The sequence below is a fragment of the Nicotiana attenuata genome, chromosome 12 (assembly GCF_001879085.1).
Source record: "Nicotiana attenuata strain UT chromosome 12, NIATTr2, whole genome shotgun sequence".
In the NCBI taxonomy this organism is placed as follows: Eukaryota; Viridiplantae; Streptophyta; class Magnoliopsida; order Solanales; family Solanaceae; genus Nicotiana; species Nicotiana attenuata.
Genome location: NC_032000.1, coordinates 52,711,767 through 52,734,497, shown reverse-complemented (window position 1 = coordinate 52,734,497; position 22,731 = coordinate 52,711,767). Strand labels below are relative to the sequence as shown.

General features: G+C 33.7%; 2 protein-coding genes across 2 annotated transcripts; one reads left to right on the top strand and one right to left on the bottom strand.

Annotated features, from left to right (window-relative positions):
- On the top strand, positions 1,394-11,062 carry LOC109235788 (protein ZINC INDUCED FACILITATOR-LIKE 1-like). Its single transcript, XM_019402040.1, has 17 exons — positions 1,394-1,715; positions 3,758-3,798; positions 4,362-4,422; positions 4,500-4,602; positions 4,717-4,819; positions 5,455-5,508; positions 5,612-5,674; positions 6,133-6,182; positions 6,328-6,403; positions 6,644-6,859; positions 7,745-7,832; positions 8,132-8,217; positions 8,315-8,422; positions 9,601-9,645; positions 9,724-9,812; positions 10,182-10,225; positions 10,775-11,062. The coding sequence occupies exons 1-17, from the start codon at positions 1,553-1,555 to the stop codon at positions 10,945-10,947; spliced, it is 1,563 nt and encodes a 520-aa protein (XP_019257585.1). The 5' UTR covers positions 1,394-1,552; the 3' UTR covers positions 10,948-11,062.
- On the bottom strand, positions 13,390-16,863 carry LOC109235787. The gene is made up of 5 exons (XM_019402038.1): positions 16,564-16,863; positions 16,349-16,489; positions 16,073-16,250; positions 14,187-14,538; positions 13,390-13,767 (listed from the first exon to the last, which is right to left on the bottom strand). The coding sequence occupies exons 1-4, from the start codon at positions 16,786-16,788 to the stop codon at positions 14,489-14,491; spliced, it is 594 nt and encodes a 197-aa protein (XP_019257583.1). The 5' UTR covers positions 16,789-16,863; the 3' UTR covers positions 13,390-13,767; positions 14,187-14,488.

The window sequence follows — 22,731 nt, the reverse complement described above, 5'->3', positions numbered from 1 at the left end:
ATAAGGTAGGTAAATTAATTACATCGTGGATCCCTGTAATTACGCCTTAATGGCCTGAAGTGGTTGAGAAAATCACGTTAGGGCGAGATATCCGGCGACGCTTGGTTATCCGTTACGAGTCCGGCTTCCGACCTTGTGTGTTTCTCCATCCGGTGGTGACTCATATCGAGCTCTGCAACGGTCTCGAAATGACTCGACCTCGGTTGTTGACGTGGCCGTCGTTCTACCTTGCATCCAGGTCGGGTTCGATGGCCCCGACTTGCCCCGGACCGGACCCAACCCGGTCGGGCTCAAGCAAAAAGGGTATCACCCAATACATAGTTATTTGTAATTAGTATTTTGATTAGAAAGTTTAAGTTTGACGAAATATTATTGGAACATCAAGTAAAATATTGAAATATTGGTTTGACCGTGTATCTCAAGTAAAATGTGCTGGCTCAATTAATATAAATTGGCATCGTGAACATTAATTAGTCTTTTCCCAATTAATATCCAACATCTACACAAGAACGATTTTGATAAAATAGTTTAGATTATATTAACTACTCTAGGTGACGGGTTCAATTTCGTCGTGCAATCCGGACGTTGATCTTTTAATAATCTAAGAATAGTTTGTCCATGTTTGGAAGTTACATATGAATACCTATAGTAAGTGAAGATGTACATTTTCGCTATTCAAATATTATTCACTCTCTAATACTCTCAATTAATTAATATGAAATACTATGGTTTATTATTTTGAGTTAGTCTCAATCTTCATATTTTTGTAGATGAATAAAACTTTAATCACTCATTTGTTAAAGAATTTTGAGTGTCAACAGTGCTAATTAAGAAATTTGATATATAATTTTCGATAGGAACTATTAGGCGGGCAAAGGCTAACGCTTTAGGCGTGTTTCAGGTGGACAGTCAGGCGCCTGAGGTGTAAGTGTTAAAGAACTAAATCCCACAAGTGAGCCTCAGAGCGTTTTGATAGTGCCCCATTAGGTCATGTCGTGTTAGATTGGGTGCATAAAAAAAAGTCTATCTTCGCATAATTAATACAGTGTTTTGGTGGGCTATATTAAGCAATAATGGTATTTAAAGACAAAAAATAATTTTTTAAAGCAACTTTATAGTATATAAAAAATCTCCTCGTTATTAATCACTGCCCAATCCTTTTGATATAATCTACACAAAAAGTTCTTATTATAATCCTAGTTATATAGTATGTGTAAGTACCAAATTATCCCTTACTAACATCTGAAGATTAGTCAAGCTGATGAGAGAATCAATTCGAGATTGTCTTAGGCCAAAATACAGGGCAAACAGTACGGCGTCATTTATCACATGCATTGTTCATGACCTAAACAATCGCATAAAGTATCGACAGAGACATTTCCACCCACTCTGAATTTTCAATTACTTTACGCGGGTGCGAGCTACCACAGCATACGCTCAATGGTTCTATATATATATATATATATATATATATTAATCAGCTCAAGTGATGCCAAAAATTCTGAAGAAGAAAAGGAAGACGACGAAGATTTAATCAGAGAAATTAAGGGAAATGGGAGAGAACAGAGAGCCATTGTTGCAGAAGCGAGAAGAAGAAGAAAAATATGAGTATTTTGAGGATTGTCCTGGTTGTAAAGTTGATCTGCTTAAACGCTTCGATTCCAGCATTCCTGTTAAGGCCGTCTTCTACATCTCCATCGTCACTTTATGCGCTGGTCAACTCTCTCTCTCTCTCTAGAATTTATGATTTTTTTTTTCTTTTTAAATTTGAAGGAATTTTTTATGTTTGTCTGGTCATTTTCTTGCTAAAAATTGATGACTTGAAAATTCTTATCATGAAAAGCGCTTAGTAAGGAGACATTTGTTGAGAATTTGGGGGAATTGGATTTCAAGGGTTGAAACGTCAATTTCCTTTTCTCTTAATTTATGAATTATGAAAATGACCACCATAGTCAAAGACGACTGTTTCAGCCTTTTAAAGTCATAGTGCGATACGAACAGTCTCCAATAATTTATACTATCACACCAGAGATTAAACTTGTGAGCTAGAGTAAAATTTGAACCTGATTTGCCGTTGCACTAAATCTTTCCTTATATTAAGATTTACGCAGTATAATATTTTTTGCTTCTGTTAATATTTGATTTTCGTTGTTATATCGAAAGTTACTCTTTACACGTTTGATGTAAGGCGATAACACGAAAGAGGGAATCAAAGCTTTTAAATAATAAGGACATAAATTACTAAATTCACAGAACAATTAGTCAGAACATAAATTATTGGAGCTTCCGTGCTGTGAATTGTGATTAAAGAAAAATATTAAAATTCTACGACGTACTTATCAATATGCACTATTCATCAGTCATTGTTTTTATATTTAAAGTAACGTGTACCCAACTACAGTACATATTGCTTTCTTAAGATTTTGGTGTCCCACGTTTCTCTTAAAAAAGTCTTTATCCCCGTTTTGTCGTTACTTTTTAAAACTTAACCTGCTTTTGGATTCGTCAGACGTCCACATGGGCACATCGTTTTCTCCAATTTTTGGCCTTTGTTGCTCTTTTATCTTTCTTTATTATATTTAACACTATCATTCTTTCATGTGCTTGGGGGATGGATTCTAAACGCTATCATCAAAGGCACTGGTCTAAAGATAGTTACACGCACTGACTAACAAAATATTTTATGCTAGCTGCGCGCTTAAAAGATATTTACAGCCTTACAGGCAAAGGTTTTATGATAGATATTAGTAGGTAATCTTGTGAAAATAGTAACTAACCTGCTACGAGATGTTAATGTTAATACTCATCATTACATGCAAAGGGATTTCCTTTGATCCGCAGAGTGATCCGACTCGTAATTCACTTCTGACCCATGTTCAATAGCCCGATCGATAATGTAAACTTTTTACACTGTCACGTTTGCTTTTGTTAAACTAGCTACATACTCTATTTAGTTCAGCAGAGGTTCCCTGAAGAGAATTAAAAAGGTCCATCCTGGAAAACGTAAGCTGAGAACCATCAATGACAAAAAGCTGTATCTACTTTTAGTAGTTGTAAATTGAAACTTCTTTTTATAATGAATGTGTATAAATGAACTGACCAATTTCCGAAATGAAAGACGGTCCTTAACCNNCCCCCAAAACATAAACTGAGTTTAGCACAAAACCAATTGATTAGATATTAGGGTCAGAAATATGCAATACAGCGTGCCTGGCTATAATATAAGCTTGAAATGAAAAGGTTAGGTGATTTCTTCCAATATATTTAAGTGTTGGTGGATAGAGTTACCTGGTACCTCTGCTAGCGATGAAAGTAACAGTGATCAGACGAAATAATTGAGGTGCGCGCAAGCTAGCTTCGAATATCATTATTATACAGGTGGTAGAATGTTACATAAAGAAGTATATCATCTTGTTTATAAGACGTACAAAGATGAAATATAATAACTCATGGAATAACATGCATATTTGTACATCCCTTAGTGCATAATCTGTTAAAATTTGTTGATCATCTTCGTCCTCAATTGGTAGAGATTTTGGACTAAGATGAAATGTTTTGGAGCTTCTGAAGGGATACATGTACCAATTTTAAACATGTTCTGCTTATACTAGTGACATTTTATTATCCTAGCATTAGCTTTGTCTCGCATAAACATATTGTCAGTTGAAAGAAATTGTGAAGCTTAAATTTTTCCCAGGCTACTTCTATTCTTTAGGAGTTTTTCACTAACCTACTTTGTTTCTAATACCTTTTGCAGCTTTGCCAATATCATCTCTGTTCCCTTTCCTCTATTTTATGGTAAATACTAAGTTGAAGACTTGCTCTTACATTTCTTGGTTCTTTTTATATGATACGCCATATAATATTTGTTTTCATTCATGTACTAAAAGTAGTTTGGTCAATCATTTCCCATGTTGGGTTGTGTCATCAACCTTAAGGTTTATAAATCATCAACCATAAAGTTTGTCTCTTTTTGTGTCAAATAGCCAAATTCATGTGCGTAACTGATGCAGAAGTTTGTGTTGGAGAGATAAATGTGTGATTTCCCATAAAACCCTCCAACTTCTTTGAGCCACTGCAATATTGTTTGTTCAATTTTTGTGACAGTGCCTATAATTTAAACTTGCACTATGGATAAATCTTTACATATGATATCTCATTTCAGTATTTACCGAGATTCAGTTGTCACTCATGCCCTTCAACTCTGGTGATGGCCTCTAGTGAAACCATTTATATCTTAATTGAGACTCTCTCTCTTCTTATCCATAAGAAAGCTCCGTTCTTCTTGGTTACTTTTCTATTTTCCACCTACTTGGCATCTAGATTATGGTTATGCCAATATCAACATTTGATTCCTGTAGGTCAGAGATTTTCACATTGCGGATAGGGAGGAAGATATCAGTTACTACGCTGGATTTGTAGGTTAGCTTCATTTCCTCGGTGCTTCTGACTACATGAGTTTTCAGAATTCATATCTTATATTTCTAGATTTCTTGAAGGTTCTTCATTCATGTTGGGAAGAGCTTTGACATCTATTCTTTGGGGAGTGATTGCTGATCGTTATGGTCGAAAGCCAGTTGTCATTATCGGGACAATTACAGTGTTAGTAGTGCTGTTTTACTACTGTCATGGTGTATAAGGTTTTCTTCAGTAAATATTAGCTCAATTCAATTTATTTTCATTTCACTCAAATTTTCTTTAATAAATCAACTGCAGGGTTATCTTCAATGCACTCTTTGGCCTTAGTACGAACTTTTGGATGGCTATTATTTTGAGGTTTCTCATGGGTAGCATGTGTGGAATAATTGGCACTATGAGGGTAGGCCTTCATTTCTACTTGATAAAAAAAGTTTGTATAAGTTATAAGCGCTATATTTTTTCTGGGATTGACATCTTGGTTTGCATGTTTAAAATACAAGTCTCTTTTAACTTACAGGAGAATTTGATGAAAATACAGATATTCTTTTCTATCTTATTTAATCCTGGAGAGGGGTTCATGTTCTTCTCAGTTGATAGTCCTCTTTGGTAAAATATAATGTCGTAATCTAGTTGATTTCCTAGTATCCATCTCTTCCTCTTTGTGCCACAAAACTACTTAAGATGGTTTCTTATACAAGTCAGGATGTTTTGTAGAGTTTATTACTATGCATTATCACAATATAAAAAATTAAAAATGTACTATAGGTTTAACTACAGACTATTGGTTTAGTTACCTATCTTTTCATGAAGTTAATAATTTATTGATGAATCCCCAGCAGAGAAGATGTATATAAAAAGTCGAGAATCTCATATAAGAACATGATTCTCTATAAAGAGCAGTGAGTGTTTTCTTGTAATTTGTTTTTTCTCTTGTTCTCTGCTGTTCGTATAATTAAAGATTCGTGCATGTATATCAGGAGTTTTTCGGTTAGCTAGTTGTTTAATTTATAGTATTCTTCACTTTCAAATTTCCAGGCATATGCTTCTGAAATTTGCCGAAAAGAATACCATGCTTTGGGGATATCTGCTGTGAGTTGCTTCTCTCCCTATCTTGTATCCATTTTTTCTTGAGGACAGTTTTCATTGTGTAATCTCGAAAGCCTAGACAACAATGATTATCCATCTATTTTAGGTAAGCACATCATGGGGCATTGGCTTGGTTATTGGTCCTGCTATTGGAGGTTATCTTGCACAGGTACACATAGTTCCCCTACTATAATTCTTTGTCTAATTTACTCTAGTGACGACTGAAAAACCATATTCCTTAGAGAAGTTTCTATTACTTCCATTTGAATTTTGTCACAATAATAAGGTTTTGGTCAGTAAAAACAATCATTTACATCTCTCATTGGAAACTACTTTTAAACTCGGTCTTCCATGAAACCGGATATCAGTCTGTGGTTTTCCAAAGAAAAATTGCTAAGCTAATATATCTGTATGTGGCTTTAACTTAACAGTTGGTTAAGTGCCACGAATCAGCTGAATTATGTCCAAACTGTAGATCAGGAAAATAATAAGCTGGCTTCATTCTATCTCATGTCCAGAACTGGAAACTGAAGTTCATAGAAGCTTTAAGTTTCTGCTTTTCCGTCCTTGTAGAATAATCTTTATTATTTTGCAAATATAATTTGCGACTTACACTTTGTATTCTAGCCTGCAGAAAAGTACCCTGGCGTATTCTCGAAAGAATCCTTATTCGGGAGGTATGCGATGCCTTGCCTGTTCTGTACCTTTGTTACTCTCAACTGACCATATATCTAAAGTTTTGTGTTTGGTGCAATCTGTTTTCTCCAATTTCTTTCCTCTCTTGGTGAATTAGAAATTGATGTGTGGTTTCTACCATTGCAGATTCCCATATTTGTTACCTTGTCTTATGATATCACTATTTGCATTAGTTGCGACAGTAGTCTCCTTTTGGCTTCCGGTATGACTTATGTTCTGGATACTTTATCATCTGATTTTAAGTGCCACCTATATCTGTTTCATATTCTTTTTTAAAGTTATTTTGTGACAGTAAGTATATGCTGATGCTTGATATAATCTATTTCAATCAACAGAATGAACTAAAGTTTCTAACATAGCTAGCTAACTTGACCTAAAACATTGGAGGAAAATAATATACCTGGACTATTTTCTGCGATTGACAACTTATAACACATTACAGGAGACACTGCACAAGCATAACAAAACAAACGAACATCAAAGTCATCTCCATGATGTTGCAGAAGGAACTACAAATGGTTTATATTTGTCTGACAGCATGAAGCACTCTGAACGCAGAATCCCAAATTCCCAGAAAAGCCTTCTTAAGAATTGGCCCTTAGTGTCAGCTATTATTGTCTATTGTGTTTTCCAGCTTCATGATATTGCCTATTTAGAGGTATTTTTGCCTTTCCTTCTGAATTTATGTTGATTAGAATTTGATATGTCAACCTTATTATCACATTCCAAATCATGTTCTAATGTGAAAGAAGAAGTTCTCATGTACAAAGAATCTTGATCTACGACTACATTTAATTAAAATGTAAAAGGTTGCAAGTATTATATACTTGTGCTTAAAGTTCTCACCTATGAAAACCTTTAAAAACATATGTGACATGGATCTTTTATTGGTGTTGACGTATCCATGTCAAATGAGTGATATGAGTGTAAGTACTTTGTGGAAAATCTTAGAAACATACCAAAAATTGGAAAAAATCGCACAGTACTATGTTTTGATATGTACCAGTAAATGAGTCCACTGTTCAGATATGCACCTGTAAATGTGTCCACATAACATAGTTAAAATCTTTGGAGTTACATTTGACTAATTTCTCTCAACATCTGGAATTAGCGGACAGACACATAAGATTAGTTACGAATTCAAAATTGTGCATCTGATCATCTTCAATATTTCTTGCTCATCTTCTTGTTTTTCTGCAATTGAAGTCATATGGATACTGTAATAGTTTGGTTTATCTAGCATTCTAGGGAGCTTAATAATTTATGGTCGATAGACTTAATCAATGAATTGGTTTTATATGCTTCTTGACGGTCAACTACAAATTTGTGAGTTCATCAGAAGATAAAGTGTTTGTGATTGAAGCAGTCTAAGGTCATTCAATGCCTCACGTTCTACAATTAATGAAGTATAACTTTATAAAGATTGTCAATTTGAACTTAGCTGTCATGCCTTGGTCTTAACATGGTATCCCGCTCATCAAATTTGATTATTTCCATATAAATTTGTGTGTGGGCATAACTTATAATCGTTCTATTTTTTCAGATTTTTTCATTGTGGGCTGTCAGTCCAAGGACCCTTGGGGGTTTAAGCTTTACAACTACTGATGTTGGACAAGTTCTTGCCATCACAGGTATATAGACAGTTTGAATCTCTGCAGAAAAAGAATTATGTGCCATATGTGGTTAGTCAGGTTATTCGGATGATTAAGCATTTTCTCCTTCAAGAAATCTCGAAGATGTCAATTGAACCATTATATTAGCCTTAAGGTGCTAGAATCAATTACTAAATCCCATGCTTATTTTCTCGAAATTCTTTTAAATCTAATAGTAATATGGTTTCCATCGCAAGAATTCACTTCTTGGATTTTGGATATTGGATAGTGTGGAGTGCATTTAATAAAGAGCATTAATCTCTTTCATGATCTACCAGGTGTTGGTTTGTTACTCTTCCAGCTATTTGCTTACCCATTGGTGGAAAGGATTGTGGGGCCTGTCATGATTTCTCGCGTTGGCGCAGTATGCCCCTAATAGAACTGTGATCTCCCTTTTATTTCCTCTTCTGTTTACTTCATTTATTTGTCTTGGTTTTGAATTGAACTTATTCATCTTTCAGGTATTAAGCATACCATTGCTGGCAAGCTATCCGTGTATAGCTTTGTTATCTGGTTTCTGCCTATCCATAGCTCTTAACTGCGCATCTATGTTAAAAAATGTGCTCTCGGTAAGCCTTTTCCTCAAATCATTGTGTTCTTCAGTTTCTAATATTATTATTGATTGAAAATTTAATAATGCGACCTACGAAAAATTTAGGCATAATGTTACTTTTATTAGTTTCTTTTAGGATTTAACATGTTTTTGTTCGACAGTTAGTCCCCATCAAGCACTACGAATATTCACCATTACCAATAATGCAGGATATATAGGAAAGAGAGAGAAGCTATTACTTTATTTTTGCCTTGTTAGACTCTTAGTTGGATTTGTGATAGAGAATTTTAAAATTGAGAATCAAAGGTGTTATGGTAATTCTGTAGCAAGTCTCAAGCAGAGATGATTAAAATGTGACTTTTCAAGCCAAAATCCTGCTTCATAGAGGTTAATGGATAACTGTCTGTCTCTTCAGTGGTTGATATAAAAGAACTTTTGCCTATTTCTCTTGATGACTAAGGTTCCCTGTAGGCCTGTACAAAGTTCTTCCCATTTGGTCAACAATATCCTTTAAGAAAAAACCGCCATCAACGAAGATTTAGTTCTATACACCAACCGAGCAGCTCTGTTTAAGAAGCCAACCCTCAAGTGAACCATACTCGGGGAAATTCTGAAACCACAAGTGTATTAACATCAGTTGTTTACAGCCGAGACGCTTAAGATCTGTCAAATGGAATTTAGCTAATCAATGGACCTTGGAATGCTGTAGGTTTTCACTGACTCCTGATGTACATGACTGAAAATAGGGTTATTTAACTAACTAATGGGAGCTAAGTGGAATGTGTTAGGTTGCTGTATACCAACTCTCGACGTCCATGACGAAATGTGAGGGTTATTTAGTTTAACTGAAATACCGATGTTATTCTCTCTGTTAGAGCGATCTAATGGCTTTGACTGTACATCTGAACAGCTAAAAAGTTGAAATAATCTCATTATGTCCTCATTTTACTTTTTTTTCATGAGTGAACCTCATGATTTTTACAAAATATTTTATTTTCTTGGAAACATAAATTTTTTGTATTGACCTAGATATTTTTTTTTGTTATAGTTCCTTTCTGAGAGGAGTGAGAGGCTAGCCATAATGTCAGTTTGTGTTTGTTCAACTACCTTTGGATTACTTTTGCAAATCCACGGGGTTCATAGATTTTTGCATGGACTATTTTGGTCTAAGTGGTTACTTTCATGCATAATCAGGTATCGATCACCACTGGATTGCTAATTATGCAGAACAGGGCTGTGGTAGGTTCATTTTCTCATATCTACCTTCTTGCTCATTGTGTGAAGTTTGTTGAGTGTGACAAAAGTTGTTAATCTCAGGCCCAGGAGCAAAGAGGAGCTGCAAATGGCATTTCTATGTGTTCAATGTCTTTTTTCAAGACAATCGGCCCAGCAGCTGGGGGTTCGTTGTAAGTTTCCAACTTTTTTCTACAATCTCTTCTCTTTACCTTCATCGATATTTGATCCTTCAGTCATACGTTTGCAGTTTTAGCTCTAATTTCAGTTTGCTAAATAAGCCAATTCAAATTAGAAAGTTGCAATGTGTGCTTGAGTAGATTTTCATATCTAATATTCTCTGATGTTCTATGTTATGATGTTATCAGCAGTTGTGAATGCTTACGTGCTATACTTAAATGCACTTCTGTTTCTGGTTGTTTGCTCGACTTAGACCTTGTATAAATTGTTTTTGTTTTGCACTTATGATCTGCTGTCCACTAATCTAGATGTCTATTCAAGATCATTTCTCATTATCACATCATGTTCTACAATATATGCAGATTGTCCTGGGCACAACGGCGTCAAGATGCTGATATTTTGCCAGGTAAGAAGACAAGTTAAATTGGATTTAAGCTTGTAATGTGAAACCGTAATTCAAGAGTTTGCTATTCAAGTGCCAAAAGAAATTCATGATATAAATCAATCTGAACAAGCATCTATGTAACATATAAATAGATGGAATATGGCTTAATGATCAAAAAAGTAACACAGGACTTTCAAGATAAAGCAGTGATTAGCTGATTACATGAGATGAGTTGCCAATGGTAAAGATTCTGATGGATGGTAGTGGTTCCAGTTACTTATAGATGTCTATTGTGAGTAAATGCTAAAGAGGAAATTAGCATCATATTGTTTTTATTTCTTAGAATTTCTAAATATTTGGCTACAAATAAGAGTTCTATGCTACATACATCACAAACTCCTAGATTGAATATGTTTGGTTCGTCCATTATATAAGTTCATATCTAACCGAAATCAATAGCCCCGAAAAGTGTCGAAAAAGTTATATAATATACCTTGATATCAAAGCCATTAGTCTCCTAATCTTTGTTTTTAACTAACCAAATGTTGGAAATGTGATGTTATAATGCAGGTGACCAGCTGGTTTTCTTCGTCCTCAATGTGATTGAGTTGTTGGGCTTGCTTTTGACCTTCAGACCATTTCTACAAGAGCCTGAAGACAACATTTCTAAGTCCAAAAATGACAGCGCAGATCAATCAGAAAATGGCATACAAGAGACGCTCTCACTAACAGAGTTGCCTTGAGTTACCAAAATAAGCAACTATATCACAAGTCAAATATACGGACAAAATCTTCTTTTGCTTAGAATAATTTACAATCAATTTCTATTATATTATTTTGATTGTTTCTTCACCAAAAGATGTCTGAAATCACGCTACTGCTAAATACAGTTAACCATGCACTTAACCAAGATAAATCAACTGAAATTGAAAGGTAAACGATAAAGCTAACTGTATATTTGGATCATTATTCATTAATAGAATGACATTCTTTTTAAAAGAAAAATTGCAAATTAGTTAAATCTCTCTTCGTTCCTCTCTCCCTTGCTTCCTCTCACTCTCTGGGGATGAGTAAATGGTCAATAGTTCTCTACAAATGTAGTCCCCTCACTCTCTGTGAATGAGTAAATGGCCGACCTCTATAAATGACATTTGTAACTTGATCTCTATATTGTTGTTGAATAATTTCCTCTGTCTTAAATTATCTGTCATGTTTCTCTTTTATACGGTCCTTAAGAAACATTAATTAGAAGGGATTTTTGACTATTTTATCTTTATTCATATTTAAGATACTATTTTTAGTGTACGTGCGTTGCACATAAACTTTACGTCTAATAATATGAATTATTGTGTAATACTGATGTCAATATATGAATATAAAATAATATGACTACGTTAGTATTTAGATATTTTCTCAAACGTAAATCATCTTTTAAACCAAAGTATTAACCAACATAATCTTCTATCCTAAAAAAATAAATTGGATGGTAAAAAGAATAAGACTTAAGCGGAAAATAATTATTCCAAAATCCTACAAAAACATCAAAAACAAAAGTAACAACAAACTAAACCAAGAAAAAACTGCCAAATATTACATAATATTCTATAAAACAAAAAAATATAAAAGATTAAGAGACTCACATGCTAAGGCGTAATTCATATCTCGTTTGGCGAGGAACAAAATAAATAGTAAGCTACCTCGATATACTTTGTTGTGTTAGTTTTACAAGATCCAAAAGCTTCTAAGATATAGAATTGACAACCTAAAACTTGGATAAAGAAAACACAAAGGTTAGACAATACCAAGTTAAGAACATAAAAGAAGATGATAAATAAAAGCAAAAGCACTAATAAGCAATAAAAGAGTTTGAATCACAATCAACTATTAAGACTTAATGAAAATATCAAGCTTGTCATATGGCAAACTAAAAAGAACATAAAAGAGAATTCAAAGCAAGACTCTTTTCAAGTTAAAGCAACAATCAACAATGGAAGACAAACAAGGTAAAAGGCACAAAAAAATCACTCTTAAAACAATAATGAAATCTTTAACCGAGAGTGACTAAACCTTGGTGTCATTTAAAATTGGTAACGTTTATAATGCCCTTTAATAGGGATATTCCTGCGTATTCTTTTAATTTTTTTTTCCTTTTGAGCCCAATAATTCGATGTTACTTTTAATTTTGCCAAATACTATGAGTATTATACTTTTGTGTCATATATAACTTATGTTTACCTATTTTTAGTAGCTTTAAAGTAGTGCTAATCTACGGAAAAAATGTAGTACAAATATAAGTACTTAATTTCTAAGTTTTAATAATAAAAAAATTATAATTTACTACAACTTTAATATTAATGTGATTTAAATAAGGAAACCTATATAAAATAAAATTTAATTGCTTTTAGAATCCTAAATATGAAGGTTCTCTACATAATTCAACTATGGAAAATTTTAATAATCAGAATTATAGTTGATTTCAATGTTCCAGATATTAGGAAAATAATTAAATGATCATTATTACATATTAGGAAAATATTTAAATTACTATTTTATCCAATGTGAACTCTAATTTTAAAGGGTAAAAAAGGCGAACGACATTGCGCTAAGGGCCTTCATGCTTTTAATATAGTTTAGATAGATATAGATATAGATAATCTCTCTTCATTGAATATTTTTTTTTTATGTACCATCTCCATCTTCAAGAACAATTACTGCTAAGAGTAAATTGAGAAGAAAATAATTAATTTTGCCTTGAACTTCTAAAATGATATAATTTGAGACAACTATTTTTAAAAATTACGACAAATAATTTGAGACAAATAGGAAAAAGTAAAAGTGGAAAAACCTGCTATAATATTCGTATGTGATGTGCCATAGTGATGAGGTGGAGGCCGAACGCAAAACTGAGTTTAAAGACTATCATGAATAAAAGAGAAGCTTGTCTCTTGAAAACTAGTTAGAACAAAACTAAACTACTACTGCAATATCCATAAGAAGTGAGACAAACTACCAGCTTCAAAAAGTCTGGTCAACTCTAATTGAGTGTCATTTCAGCACAAGAGTCAAAAGAAGTAGATTTTTCAGCTAGTCTTTGTCTTCTAACAGAAATATTCTAGCTTCACTCCAATTCAAGTTATCCCTATACAAGTATAAGGATCTAGTTCAAGCACACGAACAAAGACAAGGACACATTAGCCTCTCCCTTTATTTTGAAACAACTGCATCTCGATGTTCCCTACTCAAATCTTACAAGAAAATCATTTCGATTGACAAAAAAGTAAAGATTTAGTTCAACAATACGAACAAAGACAAGTATGTGTTTGCCTCTCCCTTTACATTGACACGAACAAAGACAAAACATTTTTGCGGACTCCCTTTCATTGAAATAACTGTATCCAGGTGTTCAGTATTCATATCTTAAAAGAAGCAGTAAGTCATCGTCTTTCAACTGAAATGTCTGATTCTCCAATGCTCTTAAGGATTTTTCTTGCTTCTCCGTCATCATTATCATCCTCAGTTAGGCATTTTCTTTTCATCACATAAGTGTTGCCTCAGTACAGGACCTACCAGAAACAGAGAGCACATGTGCATTAAAATATAAAGAAATCAAGTTAGGGAGTTTGAGGATGGTTTGGGATAAAATATCATCACTAGATAAGATATGGCATGCAACAGGCAACACAAGCATTTTATCGACTTAATAAGCCATTGACATTCAAATTCTAAGTTCTTATACCCAAGAAATTATGGATCACAGTAAGAAGTGAAGAATTTACATCCTTTTTTGTATACACTATTTAATTTTCAAAGCTAATCACTTTGCCACTGTAACCTCTAAGCAACACCAACCTTTCCCAAGATAAATACCAGGTGTTTTCAACTTAGCACACTCCACCATCCAGTCTCAAAAGAACAATAACATACGTGATGATAAAAGAGAAGGTTTAATCTTGAAAACCAGAACAAAAATAAAATACTATACCATCACAATATCAGCCAAAAGTGAAACAACCACCAGCTTCAAAAGGTTTGGTCAACAACTCTAGTTGAGTGTCATTTCAGAACATAACCTAGAAGGAACACCACAACATTCTCTCTGAATTTCTTAGTAAAGTAAAACATATGTTAGTATACCAAACTTCTAATAAACTGGAAGCATAACACCACAAGATTCTCTATCCAGTTCTTGCTAGAAACAGTAGAACATATGTTAACATTCCTAATAGTAGCTATGAATACAGAAGATCGAAACGAGCCCAATAGCTCAAAAATTAGCTGTAAGGTTCATTGTGCAGCTTCCGCATCAACGCTGGAGTGAGAAGGTACCCCATCACCTGCCAAAAGGAAATAATCAAGATAAGACGGAAAGGTAAAGCACATTGGCTTATAAACAACTTAAATGCATCATTTTTCTCATTATCACTTGCCTATATAGAATATTCTAGCGATTCCAACCTCACAAGGTGAAAACCTTGAACAGGAAAATATACGCATTATTTTGGCACAAGATACAAGTTGCAACGACGATGTAATAAGATAATTTATATGCAGCTCAAATAGTGGAAACTTGCTGAAGAAGCTACATAAGCACAGGTGCATCTACAAGTCCACATGCACCTAGACCTAAATTAAAAAATCTCAAACCCATAGAGCAAAAGCTCACCAAGTGTTAAAACTAAAAGTTGTGTAATAGATCAAAAAGGTCAAAATGCCTTGGCCTTCACTATACTAACCCACAACAAACCAACAACAACAACAGACCTAGTGTAATCCCACATAGTGGGGTCTGGGGAGGGTAGTGTAGACCTTACCCCTATCTCATGGAGATAGAGATGTTGTTTCCAATAGACAGACCCAAAACAAACCACCTAACAAAAATCAAACAGAGAGTATGGTCGATGGTTACTATCTCATGATTTCGAACCAAACACATCTGGGACATGTGCATCAAAACTAGGACGTTTGTATTTATGTTGGTAAGTCTTCAAGGACGTCTTCTGCTAGCCCTCCCAATACTTTTGGATCCAGTTATAATCAAGGGTTTCAAACCCTCCATCAAGCAGGAGACAATAGCCAAAGGCATCAGCAAACTCTTAGTAAAACTAGCAATTGTATGGAAGCAAAGACGTAATATCTTTGCCTCTCTGGTAAGAACATTTGGATATTTGGAACTCCGCAACATATCCTAGCCAAGCCAACAAGTTGATAGCTACTTCACAAGTGGATACTGAACAGTGGTAAATCCTAAGGCGATGCATTTGTCAACCTCTGAACAATGTCCCATTATAAGTCAGTGACACTAATGAATGGGAGGAGAGCTGGCAGTGGAAACTAGAGAGAAGAAAATTTTATAAACACTAATGGATGGGAAGAGTAGATTTTGAAATTTGCCCATCATGATTTTGTTAGGGATAATTAAGTTTAATGACTCAGATCATCCTTATATTATGAGGGAGAAGTGGGATGGACGATGACTTAAGTTGAGAGCTCTACCATAAACGGGCTGAAATTACCTGAACCATATTCCAGTTACAAAGAAACAGTAGAAGGGTTGGAACTTGACGCTAGTATGTTATATGGTTTATGTTTAAAGGAAAAGGTAAAGTTTTGAACTTTGAAGTAATATGATATTCTTCTCTCTGCCCATGTGTCAGATATATGCAAACTGAACAACAAATACAAATCAATCGCTCAATGAATTAACTGCTCTTAGCTGTGTAATACAATAAGAAGTCCTCTTTGTCAGGAAACGACTTGTTTGAAAATATGAAACTTAAAAGAAAGAACTTCAATGTAAGATTAGCAAAAAATCAGAAACCATAAGTTTGTATACACCCTGATAGAAGATGCAGAGTCTACAAAGTTAACCTTTCTTAAGCCTGCAAAATTCCACACTTGGGGTTCCACCAATTTCGTCCCACACCAATGCTTGAAAGATCTTTGTTGTATCATCAGTATCCCTGGCTTGAAAGGTGAAATAAAACCACATCCCACCAGCAAATGATGCGTTTACCGTCACAATTTCCATGAACTCATACTTTTTAGCCTACAAAAGAAGACAGCCAGAAAAAAATCAATTACAATCAATATTAGCGTTCATACATAATCACATTAAACCAGAAAAAGAATAAGATAAGAACTTACGCTCTGTGAATTGAAATCTTCAATTGCCAAGCTGCACAGATTAGTGTGTTTCTGTTTTTTCTTGGGATCGGTCAGGTAACTCTTTAGTGGCACAATTGAGGAGTTAAACGAAGCACCGGGATAAACAGAGATATCGAAACCCTATTGAAGAAAAATTAAACGTAATGTCAATGAATATTAACAAAGTAAAGCATGCAATAATAATAGTAGCTAACCTCGCTCTCATCCAATTCTCTGTAATACTGATCCCAGACCTTGGGGTCCAACTTGGTACCGTCAATAAGCTCAAAATCAGAATCATCGGAGTCGTAGGCGTAGTGACTTTCCTTGGAATCATATGAATCATCAACTTCTTCTTCATCCAAACCCTCCTCTTCCTCTACCAATTCTCGTTTCCTCCCACGACAAGACAATTCACATCGCCTCTGCTTCTCGTCCATCGCAGTAAGCTCCCTGAACTGATTTTAGCCCTAATCCCTTTTTCTTCCAATTTAGGAATGTCTGTTCGTCTATGTGAATATTTAGCATTTTTTTTTTATGTCGCGTCGTTTGGCGGAAAAAAAAAATCAGAAATTGCTAGATTAGCCATAATTTCAAAAGTAATCAAAATTTAATCATTTTTCATAAAATATGGAAAAAAAAAATTCCTTTAAAAATCCGAAAAAAAATCTATATAATATGCTAGAGTTCGAGCATAATGTGCTGGAGTTGCAGCATAATGTGATGAAATTTCATAATGTGCTGGAAGTTTATACACAGGGATTCCATGATCCAACTTATTATGCTGGAACTTTCCGTGTGCTTGAATTCCAACATAATGTGCTAGAAGTTTCTATTCAGGAACTCCATAATTTAGTATTATGTTGGAACTTTTTGCGTTTCAGTAAAATAATGACTATTTTTCAATGACTTTGCAAACATTTGAGTATTTTTCAATTACTAGTCCGAAAACTAGCTAGCATGTGCTTTCACTTGTTTGGCTGACCAAAAAGCCTTCTTGTAATCTGATTAGGAGAAAAGATCCTAACTTGTTTGTGTTTAAACTCATTGTCATCCCTATTGTCTGACATGTTGCACTAATAGTCCTCTTTTTTCTTTTGGCCAAATTAGTGCACCTTTAGTCCCTCCTCTAACATCTAGTATTATTTTTGTAACTGCGTAGAGCTAAATTTTCCTTCTCTCCCCTTTTTCTTGTTCTTTAGCTCTTATCTTTCATACCAATTGAAGTCGCAGACACTTTCAAATCAATATTCGCTTTAGTAGTTATAACTAGTTTAGTTTAGTTTAGTTTCAATTCTAGTGACCTAAAGTGTCATTTAGTTTATTTGTTATTTTTATCATTTTTGTTGGTGTGCGAATTGGGAGTGAGTGAAGCATCTTTGATGGTTCTTATATCCCTTGGTTATAGTAAAAATACTAACATGTGCTCCATTAAGGGGAAAGGGTCAAATATAATCCTCTATTTTCGAATATTGTCTATATTTAACCTCTGTTATACTATCCGGCCAAATTTACTCCTACCGTTATACTATCCAGCTAAATTTATCCCTACCATCAGTAAACTTCTAAAAATTACCTCTTGATCTGTTAGGTAATCTAGAATCTCCCAATTTCCTTTTATTTAAATTACTTGTTGTTCTTCCTGCTCCACTATTTTCAGAAGTTACTATGGATATGAATACTAAAGATACTAGACTATATAAATTATTCATGAATATTTTTAGTTATCATTGCATCCACTTCTCTTCTTGTGATAATGTGTTTGAAATTATTTTAAAATTTTATTTATTTTTCAATCACATACACACTATAGAATTCAAGAGGCCTATTTATTATGTATTATATGCAGTTGTTCATCATGTATATAAATGTATATCTGAATATATTTTGTTATTGTCTGGTTAGTATAGAGTTCAATTGACTAACTTACTAGTGCACAATGCGTAGGCATTTGATTAAAGCAAAGTTGAATTCGATGATGTAAAGTCTCCAAGGAACTTCAACTTCTATCACTAATACTTGCAAATTCTCAATACCTTTGGTGCAATGAAGTCATTAAAGTTAGGGTGTTGTAAATACTTTTAGAATTTAGACAAGCTACTTAATTTAGATTCTTCAATTTACTATACTTTGTTTACTAACCATTATATTATTTTAATATTTCTGTCTCTTATTTTGTTTTCAATTAAGAAAGCAGATAAATGCCAACTATTTCGAAAATAGTGTATCAAGAATAAGAATAAGTGACTTAGTTAAAATCATTTGGGAGATTATGGGTCACCCGACGGACTGAGAGGTAATTTTTAAAAGTTTGCTGATGGTAGAGATAAATTTAACCGGATAGTATAACATTAGGGGTAAATTTGTGGCCAATTACGATGGTAATTTTTTCGTTTTATACTTTTGTTTGATAAATATTGGAGTAGTTTAAATAATCCTTTTTCATTAGGCAAATCGTTGTAAGAAAAGAACCTACATTGTTTCGTTTCATGTAAGTAGGGGTGTTCATAAAAACCCAAAAAATCGAACCAAACCGACCAAAAAAATCGATACTTTTTGGTTTGGTTTGGTTTTGAATTTTAAAAACCAATCAAATTTGATTTGGTTTTGGTTTTAATCAGAAAAAAACCGAAAAATAACCGAACCAACCGACTATAAGAGTAGCTATTTCAAATTTATTATTACACCTATATATATGTATACTTTTATACAAAGTTTCAAAAATTTAATGGAATGTTAATAGTTTGCACTTTTAGTATAGTGTTTTACCTTTACATTCTAGTTTGATTGGTAGTTTTCTTTTATTAAGTGTAAGAATCTATTTCGTGTCAAAAATAATATATTTTTAATTGAGTCCTTAAATTATTCATCACTATTTCTTGGTAAATAATAGATTTCTCAAAGGGCAATTGATTTGATAGTGTTACGTTGAAAATATGATCTCCGGAATATGTGTTTGGTAGTGTATGTCTTATATTTAAGAAAAAACCGACAATAACCGAAAACCGAAAACCCGACATAAACCGAATCAAGAAAAAACCAACTTAATTGGTTTGTTTTGGTTCTAATATTTGAAAAACCGACCTACTTGGTTTGATCTTTTTAGGGAAAAATCGATCCAAAACGAACCATGAACACCCCTACATGTAAGTAAGCATACTTAAATCTTGGCAACTTTATGATCACATCTAAATTGTGGTTACTGAAATCTGTTTTGCATTTCAATACATTGTGCTAAACACTATATGCGCAATATGTATAACTTTATAGGCAAATCTGCATTGAAGATAATACCAGTTAGAAGCAGAAAATGACAAATTTAAAGCACTGAAAATCAAACCAAAAATAAAAAGAACCTAACAAGACATAGTATGGTTACGATATGATGCGTTTTTTTCTTGTTCCAAAAATGAGACTGAAAGATCGAATCAAAATAACATAATACCAAACCAAATTATAAACCTAATGCACATTCTCATTTTTTATGTAGCTTTCAAATAAGTAAATTTTATATATTTAAAAATAGAAGCATCATTCTTGAGCTCCAACATTTTAGTATAAGGTTTGTGACATCTACTTTTTATCCTTTTTCACATAATTTTTCTAATTAAATAAAAATGAAAACCCAAATGCTTATAGGCATATACTTCTCTAACAAATGTAAAATAATCTAAAGTTTCAAATCTTTTCTCAGCTTTGTGCAAATTAAAATTAAAAGGCTGGATGTCGAATGGAGGAAGCATTAGTTAATTGTACTTCTAGAAGTTCTGTGATCGACAAAGAATAATTGTTGGAGCAATATGAAGAATTTATAGACATGACGTGAGATGAACAAAATACTCATGAAATAATGTCGTTCTACTATGAATAAGTTTCAATTTCTCTATGAACATAAATCGCATTTTATACATTTAATTCCGAACTTGTTGATTTAATCCTAAATTATCGTGGTCAAGTGCTAACTTAAAGTGAAATTATGTATAAATTTACTACTATGATTCAATGAAAACCATGTTTGCAAAAATGTCTTGTGTATTATTTGAATTTGTGTAGACACCGGATGCGCATAAATTACCCTATGTGGATAAGTAAATGACCAATAGTTCACGAATTACAATCGTAGCTTGTTATCTCAATATTGTTGCTAAATATTAGGAGATATTGGGCCGAGGAGCAGATCAGGAATATTACAAAAAAGGCCTAATTAATAGGAAGACCATATCAAGGAAGTCAAAGGAGTCAAAGCTATTTAATGAGAAAATAATCTAGAGGGTAGCTAGGCTTAAACCCGACCCAAATGCTTTAAAATTAAAAGAACTGGCAGCTGAACCCTCATTCTCGAAGGAACAAAACACGGCAAAATCTTGCCCTATGGCTTTGGCAAACCAGAGCTCAGACAATTCCCCTTCAGACGCAGTTGATGAAGGGATCCCACGAGAGAGAGTCCACATGCCACTTTGCATGCACTCGCCAACACTGGATTTGGTTCCAGCAACTAGCTCAGACACTGACTTTTCTTCTCAGGCAGTATGTGAAGCCCTTCCACCGACATGGTATGTAAGGCTGTATTCTGGGCCGGGCCCGGGCCTAAATGGGCCGGGCTAAACAGGCCTGGGCTTAGCGGTCCCGGGCTTCACAGTCCCGAGCTTCATGGGCTCAACGGGTGGAACCAGCCCATGACGGGCCTAAGCCCACATGGTCCTGGGCTAAATGGGCTGGGCTCGCGGACCCATACGGGCCTAACGGGCTTTTTTTATTTTCAGGCTATTTTTTTTTAACTTTTTTGTTTAAGGCAATTTCTTGTAAACCATATATGTATATACTAATATAAATTGCTCTTATACATGGCTATATAAATATATGTGGTATATATAATATAGAAACCTAATTATTAAAGTGCTTGAAGAAAAAGTAAAATAACAAAACAATAGTAAAACTAAATTATCATGCATAATAAATTAATAACAAAGTAAACATTAAACATAAATACGTCTAATAATTTTAAAATAACACAAATTGTCGAAAAATCTTAAAGACGAATTTCCGGATAAATACGCTCAAGACAATACTTTATATGCCTCCTTAAAATGTCTGCGGTACACCCTGAACGAAAATTTAAAACTCTTCCACAGTTCTTGCACTTTAATATTTGGCCTTCTTCATTTTCTTCAAGCACTTCAAAGTGGTGCGAAACAAATAAGCGCACTCTTTCCGAAAGGTATGATTTAACTTGAAATTTGAGATTGAGACTTGAAAATTGGAGATTGAGTGATTGAGAGAAATTTAGATTGAGAAATGAGTATTGAGTATTGAAATGAAGAAGAGGGAGGGGGGTATTTATAGTTTTAGAGAAGGTTAGTTTTGTAAATTGAAAAAAATAAAAAAATAGACTATTTGTGCAATATGACCGTTGGCAATGGTCATTGGGGGTGGGGCCCTCCTTTTGAAAAATCTTGTAATGTTTTGTAGTATATATAGTATGTTAGTATATATATCTATATATATATATATAGTATATAGTATACTATACTATATATAGTATGTTATGTATATATATTTCCAAATATAATTTCTTGTAATGTTTTGTAGTATATATAGTATGTTAGTATATATATATATATATATATATATATATATATATATATATATATATATATATATATATATATATATANNNNATATATAGTATATATATATATATATATAGTATATATTATATATATTTCTTTATATAATTTCTTGTAGTATATATAGTGTATTATGTATATATATTATAGCTTATAAAGAATTGCAAGTTAAAGACAAAAAAATATTGCAAAGAGATATTCAAGGGAATGTCTTATAATTTTTATTACCAAAAATGACATATTTTTCTTAGTCTTCTTCCCGCCAATGGAATGAGCACAACAAGATGCTAATACCACCATTAAAAGGAAAAAAACTAAAGAAGATGTGCCAAAGTACAAGTTACACCATAATCTACATTGTATCTCTAACAAATCTCATAAATCCTTCAAGGTTCGGAGGAGGTTCCGTTGGTGGTGGCGGAAAAGAAGCTTGTTCATCACCGCTTCCGGGCGAAGCAGCATCCTCCGCAAGTTCCGCTATCATTTCTTCATAAGCTTCGTCTATCTGCGGTTGTGATTCTGCAAGTCCAAAGTTTCTTCTTTCCGAGCGGATCCAATCTCTGAATAGTACTGATTTTTCCAAGCTCTCCCTCATAGACGCTCTATGATCACCTATTTGAAGTCTTGCTTGACTGAAAGCGCTCTCTGATGCAACTGTTGAAGCTTGAATAGATAAAATATCCCGAGCCATCCTTGCAAGAACCGGAAAATGTTTTTCCCTTGTCTTCCACCATTCCAAAAGATCAAAGGTGCCGT